Source organism: Bos indicus, chromosome 27 (genome assembly GCF_029378745.1).
Source record: "Bos indicus isolate NIAB-ARS_2022 breed Sahiwal x Tharparkar chromosome 27, NIAB-ARS_B.indTharparkar_mat_pri_1.0, whole genome shotgun sequence".
Taxonomy (NCBI): Eukaryota; Metazoa; Chordata; class Mammalia; order Artiodactyla; family Bovidae; genus Bos; species Bos indicus.
The window spans coordinates 15,824,837-15,846,789 of NC_091786.1; the positions used below are offsets into that span (position 1 = coordinate 15,824,837).

The 21,953-nt window shown below is 39.3% G+C and overlaps 1 protein-coding gene and 1 long non-coding RNA gene across 15 annotated transcripts in view; one reads left to right on the forward strand and one right to left on the reverse strand.

The window, feature by feature from the left end:
* Nucleotides 1-15,573, forward strand: part of LOC139180150 (uncharacterized) — a 28,046-nt gene extending 12,473 nt beyond the window's left edge. For 2 of the 3 annotated variants that reach the window (XR_011564458.1, XR_011564459.1), the window contains one exon: nt 3,274-4,786. This is a non-coding gene — a long non-coding RNA (uncharacterized lncRNA). Of the gene's footprint in view, nt 1-3,273; nt 4,787-6,823; nt 14,291-14,386 lie in introns of those variants that run through there. The other variant, XR_011564460.1, reaches the window with a different exon arrangement.
* Nucleotides 11,065-21,953, reverse strand: part of SORBS2 (sorbin and SH3 domain containing 2) — a 211,773-nt gene continuing 200,884 nt past the window's right edge. For all 12 annotated transcript variants that reach the window (XM_019953352.2, XM_070781555.1, XM_070781554.1 and 9 more), the window contains 3 exons: nt 19,480-19,529; nt 15,568-15,674; nt 11,065-13,203 (listed from right to left, as the gene is read on the reverse strand). In XM_019953352.2, the coding sequence (XP_019808911.2) occupies nt 13,142-13,203; nt 15,568-15,674; nt 19,480-19,529 (219 nt within the window). In that variant the 3' untranslated portion in view covers nt 11,065-13,141. The remainder of the gene's footprint in view (nt 13,204-15,567; nt 15,675-19,479; nt 19,530-21,953) is intronic.

Sequence of the window (21,953 nt, forward strand, 5' to 3'; positions counted from 1 at the left end):
ATCCTGGTCTCCAGAAAGTGTCATGCCCGCAGCAGGAAGATTGTGCGTAGCATAATTACTTCTCTATGAAGCAACATGAGTATGTAGAGAAAGTACACAAAGTACGCAGGATGTTTTCTTTCTTCTTCTTCTTTATTTTTTTAGAAGACGGTATTTTATTTAATTTATTTTTTGTCCACGCCACAGGGCATGTGGAATCTGAGTTCCCTGACCAGAGATCAAACCCATAACCCCCTGCACTGGAGGTGCAGAGTCTTCACCACTTGACTTCCAGAGGAATTTCAGACATTTTAGTTTTTATCTCTCACATTTTCTCTATATTTTGCACTGATTTATCTTAATTCCCTTCATTAACATCCAGCATCCTCCAAGTCTCAGTTCATCCTTTCCTGGCATCTCGCTGTTTTATCTAGGTATGTAGTAATATTTAGGCTGACTCTTTTTTTTTTAAATAGCTTTATTATGGAGATAAAGTTTTAAAATATATAATTTTTTGCTTTCTTCAGTCAAACACCTTTGCTGCTTCTACCCTCAGTATTCATTTAAATATAATTTCTATAGGAGAAATACCAAGAGAAAGACCAAGGTAATATTCATTATTATGATTGAAAAACAGAATGATATAAACTACTGTCTTGCAAGCAGTTTCTTGAGAAAGGCTTCCTACTTCCTATTATCAGATTAATAACTGAGCATAGAGGGTTCAGATTAATAACTGAGCATAGAGGCTTCAGTTCAGAGAGATTTTTAATAGTGCAGAGAAGAGGGCTCAGTTGCTTCAGTCATGTCTGACTCTTTGTGACCCCATGGACTATAGCCTGCCAGGTTCCTCTGTCCATGGGGATTCTCCAGGCAAGAATACTGGAGTGGGTAGCCCTTTCCTTCTTCTGCAGAGAAGAGACCCCTGCATATTTAGGTGGAGTAGGTAGGCGGGAAGGGGCTGGGTATAAAGGAAGAGAAAGAAAAGCTAGGCCATGTGCTGTCCTGGGAAATGAAATGAAAGAAAGATGGAGAAAGAGAGAAAGGGTGAAGAAAGTGGGATGTCTCTTGATTCCCCACCCGCCTGCCCCCCACCCCCCGCCTCCCCCCCACCCCCCTGCCTCCTCCCACCACCCCCCCTTCCTCCCCCCCCCACCCCCCCTGCCTCCCCCACCATCTCCCACCGCCTGCCACTGGAGGCCTGTGCTTTCAGGTGAATTAGCAATCTGGGCCTTGGGCACATCACAAGTAAGCTGGGCAAAGCAGTGTGGTCAGGCAGATGGGGGGCCCTGGGTTTGAGTTTTGCCCTGCTACCATAATTCTTTATCTGATGGGGATGCAGAGTTGAGAATGGAGAGATCTCATCGTGATGCACACGATGGTAAGGTGAGGTGACCTCTGAGGCAGAGGCTGAAGGAAGGACATGGCAATTGTTCAGTTAGCCTGCAGAAGTTAACACAAGCCTGAGTCAGCCAGGAAGTGACCATTTGGAGCAAACCAAGGCAGATCAGATCGCTAGCCACACCATCCTCAGATTTCAGCCCTGGAGGCCAGGGGACACCCAGGGGACAAGGGATGCAGCCCTGGAGACCAGAAGAGGTAGAGGACATCTTTTCCCAGACCCTGGATCTTGCCCACCATCATGAGGATGTTAAATGCTCCTTCTTCCCATTCACCTGGGAACTATCTTGGGAAGGAAGCCTAGGAGGGGAGGCTAGCCTGAAGGTCCAAGCGTTTTCATCCTGATGAATGATTCTTTGGGGAAGTGTTTTCCCTAAAGACTTCATGGACAGCTCAGAAACGAAAGGAACTCAATGATTCCGTTGATATTCTTCACTTTATCAGTGAGGATATTGACATTTTGGCCATTCCAGTAGCTTTCAATGTCACAGATCACACGAGGACAGAATTCAGGCTCCATAGTGCTGTTCTAGACGTCTAGTCTGGTTGTATATCCATCACCCCCCAGTCCCACTAGGGTTTCTGCAGATGAACTAGATCTCTGTGTTGGAACTGTCTGAATAACTCATGGTTGGTAGCACTTTATCCACATTTCCTGCTCTGTTATTTTTCTGTTTCTAGCTTTTAGCTCTGTTTTTATGTCATTTCCTTCTTAAGAACAATTAGCTTATATGAAAAATTATAATACCTGTTTTATATAAAATATGCTTTAAAATATTATTTATTTAAAATGTTTTTTAGTGCTATATTCTGACTGTCCTCTTAAAACATCTAGACTCTGAAACTTAGTAGTGCAGCCAAGAGGTGTATCTATAAGTAAATCCAAATATTCGCTGCTAATTAGAATCAGCCAAAATGGTAACTTCGAAAGGAAAAGAAGGCCAAGGAACTAGCCTTTATTTAGGGTCAACTGTGTGTTCAATTCTGCTTGTATATTTTTATCTCATTTACTTCTCAGATATGCTTTATGTGATTTTTAAAAATTGTATCCATTTACCAGCTAACTGAAGTTGTCACTAGTTCAGGGCAACTTCCTTAGAAACCTAAGCAAGTCTGAATTTGAACGATGTGCTTTTCATACTGTTTTACTGATTTGTGTTGGCAAAGCAAGGCATTCATTCTCTTATGCTTTTTCTTTTGATTAATCCTGAATTCCAGAATGATCCTCAAAAAATATGTCATTATCAGCACCTACAGAGTCAAAAAGTCGCCATGTTTGAATTTGAAGTTTACACTGTGTTCCTTGTTGCTTCTTTAAGTCTTTTCTTGCCAGGGAAAATAGGTCCTGAGGTAGGAAGATTATTCATGAACCCATTTAGAAAGCAGGTCATCTCATCTATGCATCATCAGTGTTGAGAAGTATGCTGTGGTTTTCAATACAGCTGTCTAGTGATTTATCTTTAATAGTGAAAGAAATACCAAGCCCATTAATCCAGGGGCAGATGTATGCTAAGCTTGTTGTCATATCGTCTGACAGCTGACCAAAGGCTAACTGTTTGTTGGGGGGTGGTGGTGGTGGTGGTGGGAAGTCTAGATAGCAGTAGCTCAGAATTCATAAGCATTTTGAGATTCCTCCATTAGAAGAAAGAAGGAAGGGAAAGGGAGAGAAGGTGATATTTTAGGGGCTTCATTGTAAATACTTTGAACAAATAGTACCAGTGTTTTTCTTAGGGAGTAGGTCAAAGATCAACTTGCTAGTTCCAACTCATTTCTGTCCACCAGTAACTATCTTTCTTAGCTGATGAGTTGGGGGAAAATGCCAGTAATTCTAGGCAGAAGCCTATGCTATCAGCAACTCTGATAAGCTATCTAACAACTGCCTGGTTTTTACAGGAGCAGACTTCCAAGGAGGGATTTTCTTACTAGCAAAGTAAGCCTACAGATGGTCAACAGACACATGAAAAGATGTTCAACATCACTCAACATCAGGGAAATGCAGATCAAAACCACAATGAGGTATCACATCACACCTGTCAGAATGGTTATCATCAAAAAGCCAGGAAATAACAAGCACTGATGAGGGTGTAGAGAAAAGGGAACTTGTGTGCACTGTTGGTGGGAATGTAAATCAGTGCAACCACTGTGGGAAATAGTATGGAAGTTCCTCAAAATTATTAAAAAGTAAAACTACCAAATGACCCAGAAATTCCATTTCTAGGTATTTACCTGAAGAAAACAACAGTAATTTGGAAAGATATCCACACCCCCATGTTCATTGCAGCATTATTTACAATAACCAAGACACGGAAGCAACCTAGGTGTTCACTGACAGACAAATGCATGAAGAGGATACGGTGTATATATGCAATGGAAGATTACTCAGCCATAGCAAGGATGAAATTTGTGCTATTTGTGACGACATGGATGGGCCCAGAGGATATTATGCCAAGTGAAATTAGAGAAAGAAGAATACCACAAGATCTCATTTACATGTAGAATCTAAAAAACAAAACACATGAACAAACGAAAACCAGGCTTATAGAGAACAGATGAAGTGTTGCTGATGGGGAGAAGGGTAGGGGACTGGGCGAAATAGGTAAAGGAGATTAATAGTTGCAAATTTTCAGTTACATAATAAGTCACAAGGATGTAGTATGTAGCAGACAGTAATACTGTAATACAGACAACAATGCCATAATAATTTTGCAGGTGACGAGTAGTTACTAAGCTTGTTGTGGTCATCTTGTAATGTGTTTGTCAGATCACTAGGTTGTACACCTGAAATGAACATAATACTGTACATCAACTATACTTCAGAAAAATTTTAAAAAGTAATACAATATTGTAAAGTTAAAAAAAAAAAAAGTAATCAAGCCTCACGTCCCAGGTCTGGTCTATGGTGACACACACAGGTTCTGAATAGCTCTACGACTAAGTATGTATTTGTTTTGTTTTGAGTTAAATATCTTCTATAGATAATGAGTCCCCAAACGAGCCCAGTGGAATGATCAACAGCAGTCGTGTCTGGCCGTGTCAGAGCTCTGGGTCTCAGGCCCCAGGGGAGCTTAGTTGAGATATTGGCAGCTTGCAGTCAGGAATCTTCAAGCCAGGATGCCTTGAATATGTGGTCTTGATAGCCTATTCCTTGTATCAAAGCTCATCTGCAGAAAAAAATCCGGGGGCACAGGCTCAGATATAGACTAATGGTTTTGAGCAATGACAGTAGAAAGAGTCCTATGGGTTGATGTTCATTAGAGACCCAATAAAGCCAATATTTATTCCTATCTAATTTTGAGACCAGTTTTAGTTGACGTGGTTAAATAGTGAGTGAGTCTTTAGAAAAAGTATGTTGATTCCTTGCCATTTTGTCTAAGGGAATTTCTCTAGGATAAATATTATCTGTAAACTCTTGAGCTTATACCTCATCATGGCTTTATCAGTACTTACACCCTCAGGAGAAACATTGGTAGTTTATATCCAGTCAACAACTGGAGCCAATAGCACCCCCACTTGTGACAACCAAAAATGTCTTCATACATTGCCTGATGTCCCCTGGGAGAGGGACAAAATTGCTCTTGGTGGGAAGCACTGTGCTAGTACATTATGAAAATGTTTTAGATCTAACTTTTCTGGAATATATCTACTTTCAAAATAAATTATTATCCATTCTCTCAGTTTTGATTCAAAACTTGTGCACTCAGCTAACTCCCAGGACAGTTTGGATGTTGTATCCAACTCCTCTGTAGTTCATACATTTCTCATTTTAATCTCTCTCTTCCTTTAGCCACCCCCTTAGCTATAAAAATGCCTAATGCATGTGGTGGCTTATGGCAGGGAGATAATAAATATTATTTCTTCTCTCTCTTGATCTTTTCTCTCTTTCATTTACCAATTCCTTGGATTGCAGCAGATTTTCTAGCCTAGTGGTAATTCTGTAGTTCTTGCCTCTTGGCTTTGTGTTCATTACATTTTCATGAATCCTGGGGTTGACTTTGACTTTTTCTCACAGGTTTTGTAAACCTTGGTAATGTTGAATTGAAATACTATTTATTTAGTATTTCAGAGTCCTGTTCAATGTTAAATGTCAAGTAATATGTTCAGTATGATTCCATTTTTTTTTCACACACACACATATGCACACACATACAACAGGCTAATACACATGTACAGAAAAACATTATGGAGGGATGTATTCCAAATGATAATCTTTACCCTGAATGAGATCCTGAGTGATTCAGTGTTTTTTCTTTCTGCTCATTTATATTTTCTAATTTTTCCTACAATACACGTTTGGCTTGTAAATTAAAAAAGACAAAAATGTTTGCAAAGTCATTCTCCAGCTTTCTGTCTGATCAGTGCAAGAGTTGACACTCACCCACGGGTGTTGTTAATGGTAACCAGAGTTTTGTTTTCAGTGGTGCTTATTTTTGGAAGACACCAGGACAACTGAGTCACCCATCGTATTTTAGGGAAAAGGATGAAACAAGAAACCCCAAAGGAACAGGTGAAGATTCGCTAGGCAGATTTCTGCCTTGTACTGAAAGTCTTTTGGGTCAAGATATATGTACGTGCATGAGCTCAGATGGAACTTTCCTGAGCCATGGCGGGGCTGAATTTAGCCGTGAGCTAAGGCTCTCAGTCACTCAGACTGTCATCCAGCAGAGAATGGCTAGTGTATCCTGGGGCTTTGTTTATTGAAAAGAGGTCCAATAAGCACACCATGTTCTTAGAGCATGCTGGCCTTACTCTTCTCCAAATGGCTCCACAATACTAAGCATCTCCCTGAGCACCATCAGCTGCTGACGTGACTCATCGTCAACAGCCTCCAGGACCTTCATGAATCACAGCTCACGGGCAGGATCTTGCTCAGCTGAGACATGCCAATAATTGAAGTTATAGCCTCACTGGTTACTGTGTACTTTTAGAAACCCAAATTAGCTTTCCTCAGGGAAACACTATGGTGGTGGGCAAAAGCAGACGCCTCTTTCTTGTCATCTTGGGCACAGCTTGATGCTACTGTGAGTGGCTGGCTGTTGCTAATGGCAGAGTTCGTGAGAGGGAAGTGATAGGGAGGGAGCTGGGTGGATGTAGCTGTTTGACTCTGACTGCACACGATCTGATCAAAAGTGTATAGCACCAGGCTCAGCTGGCTTAGAAGAAGGAGTACAAGCTTGGTAGATAGACCCCAGAGTCTGAATTCAGCTTCCATTGCATATTTTGTATTAACTTCTCATAGCCTCAATGTCCTCATCTGTAAAATGGTCATAGAGATTTCCTCTTAGATCTGTTGTGAGGATGAAGAAAGAATGCTTGTAAATGACAGTCTGGTATACAGCAGACATTCAGCTTTCCTTTCTCTCTAGTTGGTTTCCAGGTTTGTGACTGACGATTTGAATAGATGAGGGGTTCACAGTTTTTTGTTTTGTTTTTTTTTCCTATAAAGGGACAGAGAGCAAGTATTTCAGGTTTTGTGGTCCAGGAAGCAAGATTGAGGATATTATGAACCTATTTACATGGATGGAGGTTCGTGACGTTGTACAGGAGACAGGAATCAAGACCATCCCCAAGAAATAGAAATGCAAACAAGAAAAATGGCTGTCTGAGGAGGCCTTACAAATAGCTAAGAAAAGAGAAGCAAAAAGCAAAGGAGAAGAGGAAAGATATACCCATTTGAATGCAGAGTTCCAAAGAATAGCAAGGAGAGATAAGGAAGCCTTCCTCAGCGATCAATGCAAAGAAATAGAGGAAAACAATAGAATGGGAAAGACTAGAGATCTCTTCAAGAAAATTAGAGATACCAAGGGAAAATTTCATGCAAAGATGGGCTCAATAAAGGACAGAAATGGTATGGACCTAACAGAAGCAGAAGATATTAAGAAGAGGTGGCAAGAATACACAGAAGAACTGTACAAAATAGATCTTCATGACCCAGATAATCACGATGGTGTGATCACTCACACTCACCAAGAACCAGACATCCTGGAATGCGAAGTCAAGTGGGCCTTAGGAAGCATCACTACGAACAAAGCTAGTGGAGGTGATGGAATTCCAGTTGAGCTATTTCAAATCCTAAAAGATGATGCTGTGAAAGTGCTGCACTCAATATGTCAGCAAATTTGGAAAACTCAGCAGTGGCCACAAGACTAGAAAAGGTCAGTTTTCATTCCAATCCCAAAGAAAGGCAATGCCAAAGAATGATCAAACTACTGCACAATTGCACTCATCTCACATGCTAGTAAAGTAATGCTCAAAATTCTCCAAGCCAGGCTTCAGCAATATATGAACCGTGAGCTTCCAGATGTTCAAGTTGGTTTTAGAAAAGGCAGAGGAACCAGAGATCAAATTGCCAACATCCGCTGGATCATGGAAAAAGCAAGAGAGTTCCAGAAAAACATCTATTTATGCTTTATTGACTATGCCAAAGCTTTTGACTGTGTGGATCACAATAAACTGTGGAAAATTCTGAAGGAGATGGGAATACCAGACCACCTGACCTGCCTCTTGAGAAACCTGTACTCAGGTCAGGAAGCAACAGTTAGAACTGGACTTGGAACAATAGACTGGTCCCAAATAGGAAAAGGAGTACGTCAAGGCTGTATATTGTCACCCTGCTTATTTAACTTATATGCAGAGTACATCATGAGAAATGCTGGACTGGAGGAAGCACAAGCTGGAATCAAGATTGCTGGGAGAAATATCAATAACCTCAGATATGCAGATGACACCACCCTTATGCAGAAAATGAAGAAGAACTAAAGAGCCTCTTGATGAAAGTGAAAGTGGAGAGTGAAAAAGTTGGCTTAAAGCCCAACATTCAGAAAACTAAGATCATGGGATCTGGTCCCATCACTTCATAGCAAATAGATGGGGAAACAGTGGCTGACTTTATTTTTTGGGCTCCAAAATCACTACAGATGGTGACTGCAGCCATGAAATTAAAAGACGCTTACTCCTTGGAAGGAAAGTTATGACCAACCTAGATAGCATATTCAAAAGCAGAGACATTACTTTGCCAACAAAGGTCCGTCTAGTCAAGGCTATGGTTTTTCCAGTAGTCATGTATGGATGTGAGAGTTGGACTATAAAGAAAGCTGAGTGCTGAAGAATTTATGTGTTGGAGAAGACTCTTGAGAGTCCCTTGGACTGCAAGGAGATCCAGTCCATCCTAAAGGAGATCAGTCCTGCGTGTTCATTGAAAGGACTGATGTTGAAGCTGAAACTCCAATACTTTGACCACATTATGCAAAGAGCTGACTCGTTGGAAAAGACCCTGATGCTGGGAAAGATTGAGGGCAGGAGAAGGGGGCAACAGAGGATGAGATGGTTGGATGGCATCACCAACTCAATGGACATGAGTTTGAGTGGACTCGGGAGTTGGTGATAGACAGGGAGGACTGGTGTGCTGCAGTTCATGGGATTGCAAAGAGTCAGACACAACTGGGCAACTGAACTGAATTTACATTACAGAGAGAAAACTAATTTCTACCAATTTTGAATTGATGAAATCCAAATATAATAACAGAATAAAGTTTCTCTAATATAGACCTACCATTGAAAAGAAAGGGATTCTTTTTCTGGGGAGAAACGTTTGACTTAATTGGGGCTCCAAGTCAGTGCTCCTTATCATCAAATCGATTGCCCATGTTCATCTGTACAAACCATTCTTAATTTGCAGACCAAATAAACACAGGCAGCAGGCTGAATTTGGTCCGCAGACCATAGTTTACAGTTTCTTATTGTAGACTCTCTACAACTAATGCTAGTCTCTGCTTGTGGTCTAACCCAGTCATCCATGATGAGTAAATAATTTGAAATCATAATTGCTACATAAACAACAATTGAAGGGCTACAATCTGGAAAGGAAGATGAAATAGTTCAATCTGTAAATAGGCTTTTGGAAGCTGACAAAGTGCTTATTCTATCTGATCCATTTGTGGCTGAAATCAGAAAAACAGTAGGAAGAAGTGATCAGGCCACACAAACTGACCACCTACACACAGAGATCAAGCCGTGGATCATCATGGCAACAGACAGTTACTCTATCAGGTTCTTTCTGCTGCTTATCAAATAAGAAGTGGACATGCATATTTGTATTCATTCCCACCCCCTCAGTGCAAAGGAGGGATTAAAATTTGGCACATAAAACGTCAGAGGGTCCCTTCCTGCTGCCCCTCCCTTGACCCGGCTGGCTGGTTGGTGCACGGGTGTGAGTCTGCAGCCCACTGAGGCCGACGAGTAGAGACAGTGCTCTACGGGGCTTATTGTGTTGGTTTCACAACAAAATGGATCCTATTCTACCTACCAAGGCAACCATTAATGGAGTAAATGAGGAATTTCATTGATGATCGTGCATTGACATAAAATCAAGTAAAATAGGTCACTAAGCATCAATTTTGGAACAAAAAAAATAATTCAGCATTCAACCCAGAGAGTGAGGAAGCACGGCAGGAGGGCTGAGTGCTGGTTATGGCCAGTCTGCATCTGACAGCAGTGCTGGCGTGGCTGAGTCAGAAGTCTGGGCAAAATGCAAAGCTGTTTAGGAATTCTTTGTACTATTTTCATTCTTCTTTTTTTTTTTCGCCTGTGCCATGTGGCATACAGGATCCCTGACCAGGGATCAAACCCATGCCTCCTGCACTGACAGCATGGATATCTATCACTGGTTGAGAATCACTGGACCACCAGGGAAGTCCCTGTGTAGGCATTCTTGAGCTTGGGCTTTGACAGAGTTGCTGGGGCATCTCAACAGATTCTGCAGAGTAGCACAGATGATAAAATTCTCCAGTGAGACAAGGAAGTCCAGATTTTGATGCACGTGGTTTATAAAATCCCAGATTTATATATTTAGAGTGCCTATCATTTGGCAGATTCTCTTGCAGAAAGTTCACCAACAGCATCCTGCATTTGATCAGATTCACCTGGTTAAATTACCCATCAATGTTCTCACAAAACCAGGGACTAGAATAATAATACAGCGTGTATTCTTCCTACAATGGAAACATACTTTTGTGGAAAGCTAATACATGGTGGAAACTACCCAGTGGAATAGAGGGGATCAGGGTGGGTTTTAGGGTGAAGCTACACGATAAGACAACATTGATAACTAAATTGCCAACAGAGGAACGTCCGTGTTTCTGAGTATGTGAGTGATAGATATGGAAGAGGGCTGAAGCACATAGAGCCAGAAAGGACTCCAGTTTATTAGAAAGGATCCAAGTGGGAGAGCTAGCTGCTTACTATCTGTTGAGATAAAGGAATGACACTCAATGGCAACACATAATTTGAGATTCATTGAGCACTTGTGAGTATTAACAGTTTACCATGCCAATGGTGATAAAGCTTTTTGGGGCAAGGATGTTGAACTTAAGATTGTTGAATTTGTAAAGTGCTTACAACTTCTTACAATTAACTTCTCCTTGGAAAAAATAGCTATTTTTGAGGCAGAAATATTTTAAAATGTGTTGTTTTAGCTGAAGAACAATCTTTAGCCAAAGGGTATTTAGCAAAGGAGCTTTGGTGATGGTTTTAAAAAATATTTCTTATCTGAGCTGATCCAAATGCATCTTTTCTCCATTTGTGTGTCAAGAGAACACAGAGCAAATGCATGTTATCTGAGTTTATCTAACCAGTTGGAATAAAGTACACAATTCATGTAAGGATAAATGTCAAGAAGAAAAGCTGAAGTATATGTCCAAGCAAAATTTATTAGATGTCTATTCAAGAAAAACACAATGACCTTTGCTTGTAAGAATTTGAAGTCAATTACCTAAAAGCTTGGTATGAATATTTTTCCTTTTAAAATCAGATACAGAGAGTAGAAACATTAATTTTTCTTAAGTATGACAGGCAACAGATATTGAAGTCTTCTCTCATAAATGGCATCAAAGGTAATTATTCATTTATCAGCAAAGCTGCATGCAGTTGACCTAATTTCAAACCCAAAGCCTTTAAAATATAAAGCTGGCTGTGAACTTGACCATAATCAAGGTAGGCTACTCAAAGATGTTTCTTTACCTTCTTCCTAGTGAAATTCCTCTATAATCAGTATTTATATACATTTTAGTTTGGCTGCTAAAATCTTATATTCATAAACTTTTGCAAAAGTGCTATCTTACAGAATCGCACTGTTGAGTCATAATAATGATTTGTGGGAGATGTAAAGGATGCTCTGTTGAAGGTGTTTTAGCTTAGTTTAAATGAAGGATAAAGACCAAATTAGGAAATTCCCCTGTCTTCTCAACAACTAAATAGTCTGTACAAAAAAAAGAGCAAATGTATGTACAAAATTCTAGAGTCTACATACATTGTGAAAAGATCAATCACTGTCCACAGAAGAAATGCTGTAAAAAGTTTTATCTATAAGGTGCTGAAGATCCAAATATGAATAGTTCTTATGCAAAGTCATAAGAAATACAAAGCTAGTTCTCAGGGTATGCGTAATTCAGGCACTGTTAACCACGTTAAATCTTTCAGGTCCCAATATCATCTCGTAGGTTTCTACTTCAGGGCAGAAAATATAACCTGAATGATTTAACATTGTCTCTCAAAAGTGCCTAATGTATTCCGAGGAAATAGTTTACACACACCAGGAAAATCAGGCTCAACATATTCCTGTCCTCAAATGTAGCCAGGATTCTGAGTTCCAGAGAAGAAAAATAATTATCATAGTAAAAATAATTGTATTGATCATAATCCTTACTAAAACCAGCCTTAATACTTGTGATGCTTCCAAAGTACTCTATGTCTATAAAATAATGTGTGAGATTCTTCTACATTTCCATAAAATGTACAACATAGCATATGGATTGTCTGTTTTCATACAATCTCAGATGTGCATGTGTACACACAGTGAAATCTTACCTATGAATATTGCTCACACATACTTTCAAGTGTCTATGTTAGAATAATTCATTGCCTCTGTCACTAACACTGCTTTTATTTAACTTTTATCAGATAAATAAAACACTAAGAGCTCATTGTTCATTATGCTGATTATTACATTTTAATATAAAATAGCAATGCAACTTTACAACACAATAGTTATTTTTTTTGTAGTCTAGCTAAACCTCTTATATTCTCATGATTATTACCAAAGGCTCTTATTCACTTATTGTTTGCACTTCTAAAAAGTACAAAAAGAAAACCTGCAGGAAAAGACTCCTACTGGAAACTCACATTCAATTCAACAAAATCACACTCATTCGAATTAACTTTCCTACTCTTACTTTAGATTTTGTAATCACTGTGCATATTACAACAGATAAGTGCAGGCAAACAATAGTTGAAGTACAGTTGTCATATCGTGTAAACCAGGACACTAGGCAAACTCGTGAAAGGAAAATATACTGCCAAGCTAAGAAGGTGAAAATGCGAACCACAGCGAGTAGTAAGAAACAATCTGGTTGCCTGAAGGGAGGGCAGCTTCCAAAGTGGACCGGGGAGCCTCCTTGAGACACTTATTTTTTTGCCTCAACTGCTCAACCCTTATTAAGCATAGGGTTTTCTTTCTGATGCCACACATCCACTTTTCCAAGTTTAGAGCAGAAAGCAGGAATATGCACTTTCACACGGAGGCTAATCCACCCATCTCCCCAAGGCGTGGCAGTTCAGTTGCTGGTGGTCTGGTGGCAGGTGGAGATGGTGACAGTGGGTGACTTCTGTTGGAAATGGAAGGCATTACAGCAGGAGCCCTGCGGGATCTCTCAGGCAAGGTTATGCAGATGTGCTGCTGAAATGCGGCATAAATAACCAGGAGAGTGATTCACAGCCTCTTGACATAGTTTCCGGGAAAAGTACCAAAGAATCTGGTTCTTCTAGAGGTTCCTGAAAATAGAAATGATAAAGGAAATGGGTGGGGGATGGGTAACAACCGTGAGATACCAGTTCATCAGTTCAAGTGGGCTTGAAAACTCACTAAGAGAGCAAGCCCTCAGAGTTTGGAAAAGAAGAGAGACTCATTGAAGGGATGGGACGACAGAGTCGGCAGTCTAATCTCTACTGCGCGATGCCTTCATCACTTCTTAAGCTTAAAGGCTTCACTCCCATCAGTTGAGCTGAGTTCAGTTCAGTTGCTCAGTCGTGTCTGACTCTCTGCGATCCCATGGACTGCAGCACACCAGGCTTCCCTGTCCATCACCAACTCCTGGAGAGCTTGCTCAAACTCATGTCCATCAAGTCGGTGATGCCATCCAACTGCTCCCATCACACCAGGCTAAAGAGAAAAGCTCAGCCTCTTGGTCTGAGGGGAGAGACAATCTCGCTGAGGAGGTGGGTTTTTAAGAACAAGGATACTTGAGTATGATGGGGCTCCATCACTGAGGCTGCTAGACAGGAGTGAGGAGCGGAAGAGGAAATGCATGTGGGTACAATCTTTTCAATAAAGATGGGGCTGGCCGTGGGATAGGATGGACTGGAAAAGGCCCACACCAAAGCTTGGTTCTGTGAGCAGGAGTCTGTCACGGCTCCTTAGCACAGTGTAACACAAAAGCTTTATCAGGGATGCCGTCACCACCCAGGTTTGTTATTTCATAGAAGATCGTGCTGAATGCCACAGCATTCATTTACAAATAGCCCTGCCAGGGTCCTTCATAAAATATAGAAAATTTGAACAACTTACCAAATCACTAAAGAAAAAAAGGCAGACCACCGTTAGCGGGCGAGGGTTCTATCATTGGGGAAGTTTCTAATATGAGGAGTAAAACCAAATGCATAAAGGACCATCATGATGATCGCCTTTGGATTCAAATATCATAATTCCTTTGAAGCTTTTTGGAAGAGCAAGTGTACCAAATTCTTCCTTAGGTTTTCCAGCTCATGAAGAGTGAACACAGTCTTTGTACTTCCCTTTCTCATTTACCCTCTAGAGCTTACTGTCCTGGTTTGATGACTGATCTTCTTTATCCCTGTACAGGTAAGCCATTTTACTCTTCTCAGTGGGGAATTAATATAAACAGAGGCAGAGGCTTGTGGCTGCTAATGTGGTCTTTGCTCCTTTATTTCCCCACAGCTGGACTGTCTACAGAAAGCCTTCGTACCTCCATCAGCTGTATCCTTCATCTTCCTACGTCTGTTTCCTTTTTATCTCTTTCCTCTGTGACTTAGTGTATGGTATGCTTGTCTACAAAAAATTTCTCAGAAAACCTCTAGTTTTCTTTCAAGATGGTAAGAATGGGGTTGTTTTGTATGTGGTAAGAATGGAACTTCTCTCTACTTGGACCACATATTGAAGCTAAGGTGGATCAGTGAATTCTTAAGAAAAGCTATGACAAACCTAGATAATGTATTCAAAAGGAGAGACCTCACTTTGCCAACAAAGGTTCCTCTAGTCAAAGTTAAGGTTTTTCCAGTAGACGTGAGAGTCAGACCATAAAGAAGGCTGAGTGCCTAAGAATCGATGCTTTTGAACTGTGATGCTAGAGAAGTCTCCTGAGAATCCCTTGGACAGCAAGGAGATCAAACCAGTCAATCCTAAAGGAAATCAACCCCGAGTCTTCATCGGAAGGACTGATGCTGAAGCTGAAGCTCCAATACTTTGGCCACCTGATGTGAAGAGCCGACTCATTGGAAAAGACCCTGATGCTGGGAGGGATTGAGGGCAGGAGGAGAAGTGGGCAACAGAGGATGAGATGGTTGGATGGCATCACCAACTCAATGACATGAGTTTGAGCAAGCTCTGGGAGATACTGAAGGACAGGGAAGCCTGGCATGCTGTAGTCCACGGGGTCGCAAAGAGTGGGACACAACCGAGTGACCGAACAACAATGAAGGGCACCTCCAGCAGACCTAGTCAAGCATGAGTTGTTCATTTCGTCTGTTTTCTCAGATTAGATCCTCACTGCTGATGACCAGCATTCTGTGCTGAATAGAATATTCGTGTTTCTCATCTAGGGGACAGCTTGTTGTTGTTCTCAGATCTCAGCCTTTACTGATTGGTGCTATTTAGAGAAATCTTCTTCTTTCAGTTGACTTGGAAATAAAACCAGCAGGAAACCACATATACCTGAAGCAGTAATACTAAATTCTATTCAAAATGCAGTTGCCCTAGGATTACATAATGCATATGGATGTGTGAAAGATAAAGGCATTATGAAATCAAAGAAAGCTTGACTATCACATCCAACCATGCACGGGAGCAAACATAAGCAAATTATAAAATGGCCAAATGCCTGAAAGGAAATGTACACATACCCACAAACCATCCATCATCACATTTTTCCATCACATCAATGACATCACTTTCTCTGAGCTCCAGCTCATCTTCATTCCTAGGAGTATAGTTATACAGAGCCTGAAACCTTAAACAAGACAAATGCACATGTTAAAAAATTTTTTTGCACTTCTATGAAACTACCGAAAGAATATAATATTTATTTTACTTTGAACCTATCCTTAACATATTAATTAGGTAGTATAAGTTTTTGGTAAGGTTGTAAAGTAAGTAGAGGTAGTTAAGTTTTCATAAGAATTAGACCACTCTAACAGCATTTCAGAACTCACAATGAGGACAATTTATGGAAGATTCTAATATTCATGAGTTGTATTAAAACATTTTAACATTTATAAATTTGATCTGCACTTCAATTGTACAGTCATAGATAGCTATCATTTGGACATTAAAAAATAATACAGACTATAAGAGAAGTGGTATGTGTACTTTTCAGCTATATAAAACAAGAAGGAATTATGGTTTTAGCCATATTCAGAAGCAAGGAACTGCAACTTGCAAATGGAATTTTCAAATGATTCTAAATTGAGATGTACAAAATGTCTCAGATAAAGCTTTTATATTGCTATGTGGAAATTACTATAAAAGAGAAGTTTATTTTTTTTTTCCTGGGAGGAAGTCTTTAAAATAGTTTAATTTCGTAGTTTGCATCAGTGTAAGTGGTGATCTCAAGCAGTAGATTTAGAGACATAAGTTCTTTTTTAAAAGGTCCTGGAAAAATTGTGCTTAATGTAAAAACTCTCTCTTGAAATAAATGTATGTAAAAGTATTACTGAATGAATGCTGCCACTTTTCTTTCTTTCTTTGAGTTCTTTGAGAGCATATATTTTGGTGGCATCAATCAGTAATAAACTCAGAGAATTGGGGGTAATAAAATAGCATGCATATTAATATGGACTGGCATTTTGGAAGGACACTGATTCTAACAGTTTAGAGGGTCAGGAAGTATTTGATATGCAGTTAACATGAAAATGACATATTACTACTAAAATATTACCAGTATTGTGAGGGGGATTTTTTTTTTTTTTAAGTTAATGAATTTGTTTCTGCTGTTCTTCTTAACAGTTAATGTAATTTTGGAAAAGTAGGAAATAAGAACCACATTTCAGGGCACTTTGGATTTTTTCACGCCAACTTTAAAAGGCTGATAATATTGGATATTGCTCAGGAACAAGTATGATTTGTTTTGATTACTTCATTCAGTCAAGAGAATAATCCTTTGGTAGAACAAAACTATTCCCTCACCTGAACTCAAATGTCATGTGACAAATCAGAGACAGGCTGCATTGGCTTCTCTAAACTTTTCAGGATGGGAGAGGAGGGAGTCTGGATTAAGCTGGACTGGGGGAGGGTGTACTGGGGAAAGACCTGGTAAGATGATGTGTCTAACAGCCTCACCTAGAAAACATTATCTTCTCTGGCCTGAGAGCAAAGCCTGGAATTCCAATGTTAGAGATTTCTTCCCCTGTTAACATTGTTTTCTCTGGGTAAACCTTTTTAGCCACTTGGGGTTTTGAAGTCTTCTACAGAGAAAGGATTCTGCTTGTGGGGAAGGGCTAAGAAAGATAGCCTAAATCCTAGAGCAGTGGCAAAATAGGGAGGTCTTGAGTACCAACATTCCTGAATTTGGATGTTTGCATGGGGCCAGCCCTGGTTGGAGAGGTCGGATTATTTTATTGTTTGATTTGAAGATGCTCAGGTGAAGGAATGGTACCTTTTGCCCATCCCTGGGGGAAGCTAGTCTCACCACCGTTCCTTTCCTGGTCTCACGTTTGAGGGAGATAGGCATTCCTGGGCTACCGAGTCTATGGGTGTACATTGCATCTCTCACTTTGGGAAACGCTGGATCTCTTCAGGCTTCAGCCTTGACCCAGGCCCATCTCCAACCACTCCCAGAAATGAGCCTATTTAAGGCCATAAATCCCAGCTGCTTGAAGAATCTCAAGGTCCCAAGAGTGAAAAAAAAAAAAAAATTGGCACGAACTCCTACTTCACTTTAACATGATGAAAACCAGCGTGCTTGTGAAAGTTTACTTACCATTCTGGTTTAATTAGACCACAAAAAAAAAAAAAAAATTGGAAGTTTCATGGAAACATAAACAAACCTTTCAGAAATACTCCTGCCTCTGTTGGCTTTCAAAATCAGTTTTGCACGACAGGAAATGCAGTCGAATTACAATTAAAAAAAAAAAAAATGCTGTTTTGAAGGATGTGTTGGTGAGATGAATGATGGTGGTGGGGCCAGGATGCCTCAGAAAGAAATTTGTCTTTAAAACAGAAAATGCTCGGCCAATCATGAAACTCTGTCTATAACTTGCAGCTTTTTCTGTAACATATTTTACCATACTTCTGAATTGGAGTGACGTGATAACATTTTGTTCCTATTTTCAATCAAAACCTATTTCTTAAAGAGATTAAGTGATACCCTGCAGTCCATGGGGTCACAAACAGTCGGACATGACTGAACGCTGAACAACAAGCAGCTATACTTGGCATTGTAATCAAATAGAAACTTAATAAAGAATTTTTATAATGTTCAAAGCGGGACATTGAAAATGTGCCCTCTCCCACCTGTGAGCTCATAAACACATGTGAGTATTAACTCCGTATGATATGAAACAGAGTAATATCACCTATATCCTAATTCATAAATTGATTAAAAGCTTCTAATATAATGCATTGATGATGCAGGGCAGTAAACCTAATCAGTCTTGGATTTATTCTCTGTGATTCATCTCATAGTCAGTTGTGTAAAAAAGAACACAAAGTCAACCTTTAGACTTAAAAGGATTATATTTAAACTTTTTTTTCCCCCAACTAAATGAAATTTTAAATGATTTGTTCCTCCAAACCTTTTCTTTTCATTAACAAAAATTTCTTTCTAGCTGTACCCAGTGAGAGCTAGTTTGGGGTTGGGAGATGGCTTCTGAGACCTGTGCTTTTAGCTAAGCACAGGTATGTGAGCAGTGAGGAGGGACCAATGGCTGGGAGATCGCCAGGCCGTGCTGGATTGCTCTGCTCCAGCCTGGCGTGCTGAAGTCCACGGGGTCGCAAAGAGTCGGACTGAGCGACTGAACTGAACTGAACTGAGGGGAGTGGAGCTTGGCCAGCCAGCAGGGGGCGCATTATGTGTCCTCAGGTCAGCCCGACAAGGTTTAGCCCTGTACCCGCGCCTTCCCTGGGGCTCCCTCCTGACTCAGAGAGGCAACAGCCAACAGGAAGTGGATAACCTCTGACTGTCTTCCTAGGGCAAAATGGAACAGAAAGACAACCTTAAAGACAGTATGTGACACCTTCAGGGTTGGTTTGACTTAGTATCAATAGGTGGGGATTTGAAAGAAAGTGTGAAAAGGCATTTATTTTCCTGGTCCTCTGGGTAGTAAACATCACGTAACTTAAACAGTGCATGTTTTAAGACTGCCATTTCCAACATTCTGGAACTTTGGAATTATGTCACTAACTTATCACTGTAGGTCTACTTTGACATTCTCTTGCTTTTCAAATATGTATAAAAACAATGTTAGAACATTTTCAGTGTCTTTAAGGCTGCAGTTACTAGAATCTACATGCTGAGTTAGAACAGGGAGAGAGACAGATTCATAAATCTTAGGAATCACTACAGCATTGGAAGGTTTTTCGAGTGCATAAATCAATCTTTGCAAAATCATGGATTTTTTTTCAAAAGTAGCTTCTGTTCTCTGCTGTGAAAGATGGAAGTTATTGCAATTACTCTTAATCAGGGAGGTCTTATCTCATGTTAGTTACTCTGGTCTCTTTCATGTGCAAAGTTGTACCATCCTCACTTATGGTACATCAATGGTCTGTTTTGTGGGTCAAGGTTAGTCTCAAATTTAGAAGATAAGAAGAATACTTACGGTTCCCCCCCACCTTGAATGTTTTCATGAGTAAACACAGGACGCTGTGGCTGAAATGAAATGATTTTCAATGTAATCAATGCTTAAACTGGTACTAATTAAAAGATAATTTGGATAATGGCATGGCACTTTTCTTGACATTTAATATTTCCTGTTGTAAAAAACCAAGAGGAAGAAAAGAAAAACCAAATAAAGGGTTTCTACAGGATTCATAATTAAAATATTTTGAAGGGTGCTTTAAATTAAGTCGAAATAACCAAAGTTCAAATGTTTGAAACATATCTGCAATCTCGTCTGCTCAAGCTTTAAGGAAGACTCAGGGCTCAGTCCCATTGATTTTTCAAAGGCCAGGAACATGGCAAGAACATAGACACCAAGTAACTAGACTGGGGAGTCTGGACATCTTCATTCAACCTTATTCTTCAGCATTTTCTCAAACAAGCAAAAAATAAACCACATGTAGTCTTAACAGCAAAGTATCCACATTCATTCTAATATACTTTTCCTTCACAGACAACATTTTCACATACGGTACAGAGGAACATGTCAAGAGGCAGACATGCCATGCTACATTTGAATTAACACTCTCTGTTCTCAATGTGGAGGAAACACATGCATTTTTAAAAACAGAAAACAGAGAGTTTTAAATTGCATGTAACAAACAATATCCAGGTAACACGTAACATTTTACCTGAGAAGAGAAATATTGGTAGAAATTCCCAGTGCACTGAACTCTCAAAAGAGTTTCCTTTCTTTTTAAACTAAGCATCAAGACCAGTATCTGTAATAGATACTTATAATATTGGAAATGACAAGCCTTTGAATCCCATATATCCACATAAATACTTCAATGAATGAAAGTTAACACGTTTCTTGAATATGTAAACTCAATGTCATTTATACCAACTGTCTAAATGTTACCTTTTAGAGGGGAAAAAAGCATCACAGTTCATTCACAACACACTTCAAAACCATTCTCTTATAAATGATGGCTACGTGGTAAAAAATAAATCAGAATCTGAATGACAAATTGCATGGCAATTATCAAAGTAATTCCTTATTGATGATTAGATTTTAGATCCATGACATTAGACATCAGGGTCAGTTCCTGGATCCTGGAGTTATAAATGGATAACTGAGAGACTGGGAAATCCCCCCTGCAAACTGTCCATCGAAACCCCTCTGGTTCAAGAATGGAGGGTGACTCTGGGGTTTCTTTCAGTCTTCGAGTCTATAACCTGCTCCCTTCCTGCATTCTTTATCCATTCCCTTCCCATCCAAGCTGTCTGTCTAGCATAGAAGACTAGATGCTTGTTACTATACTACTAAAACTTCAAGCTTTCAATTAATAGTAATTGGAACCTACTATTTACCAGCAATATTCTTAGAAATTTCACTTAACAGTCTATGCATGGAATATATAAGTGTAAGATTAAAGAGTGGATAAAAATTGTTGAACACATGTATGGCTTAAGAGTATAATACTTAGACTGTACATAAATATAAAATAACTAACAATGTATTTATTATTAAAATTATAAAATATACTATTTAAAGATTGATTAAGACTAAATCAATTTCAATAAAGAGGTAAAGTTAAGTCATTCTTAAGCCTACATTTCTTCAAGTTTTCATTCAATCATATATATATGATATATTACATATATATCTTATATAATCTTATGCAGAAATAAGATTTGTATTTATCAGTTGCTATTTATGTTTTGTAATAATTTCGTCTCCTTTTCTCAGTCTTCTTTTTCATTTTAAATCACTGCAGAATAATGTTCCCTCACATATGTATATATATCTTTTTTGATTGTTTTAGTCATCTCTCTCTCTTTTTTGCTTTTGAAATTAAGATTGATCTTGCCTTTTTCACTATCATAAATATCAAAGCTATAAACATTTTTATACAAAGAGATATTTTCTTCTTTTGAGCTATTCCTTAGAACACATTTCCAGGAGTAAGATTTCAGGCCAAAGATTATGCATTCAAGCCACATGATGTTGAAAATGCTGGTGTTAGTTACTCAAAAATATTACATTTAAAAATACAACTTAAAAACATCTAAAATGCCATATTTCAAATCTCCTACCAAGATAGCTACTAATTCTCTCACACACAAAAAAATCACAGGGCCATTTACAATGTATAACAAAGTTATAATTAGGAAAATAGTATATGTTCTTGCTTTAAGAGAAAATGTTTTGTAAAATGTATTTCATTGTGCTCTAAAAATGGCATGCCTATTTTCACACTTTTAAACCATTCTAATATTTCTGAGTTGAGTGAAAGCTTCACTCCTACATCGTGGCATCAGCGCTTGGTAAAACTGGTTGGTCTAATTTCATTGCTGCCTCTGTTAAAATGTGAATACAGCTTTAAAATCAGATTGTTAATATTGAAAAAATTTACTGATTACAACCCATATAGCACTTTTCCAGTGTTGTCATTGTAGTTCTACTAGTTT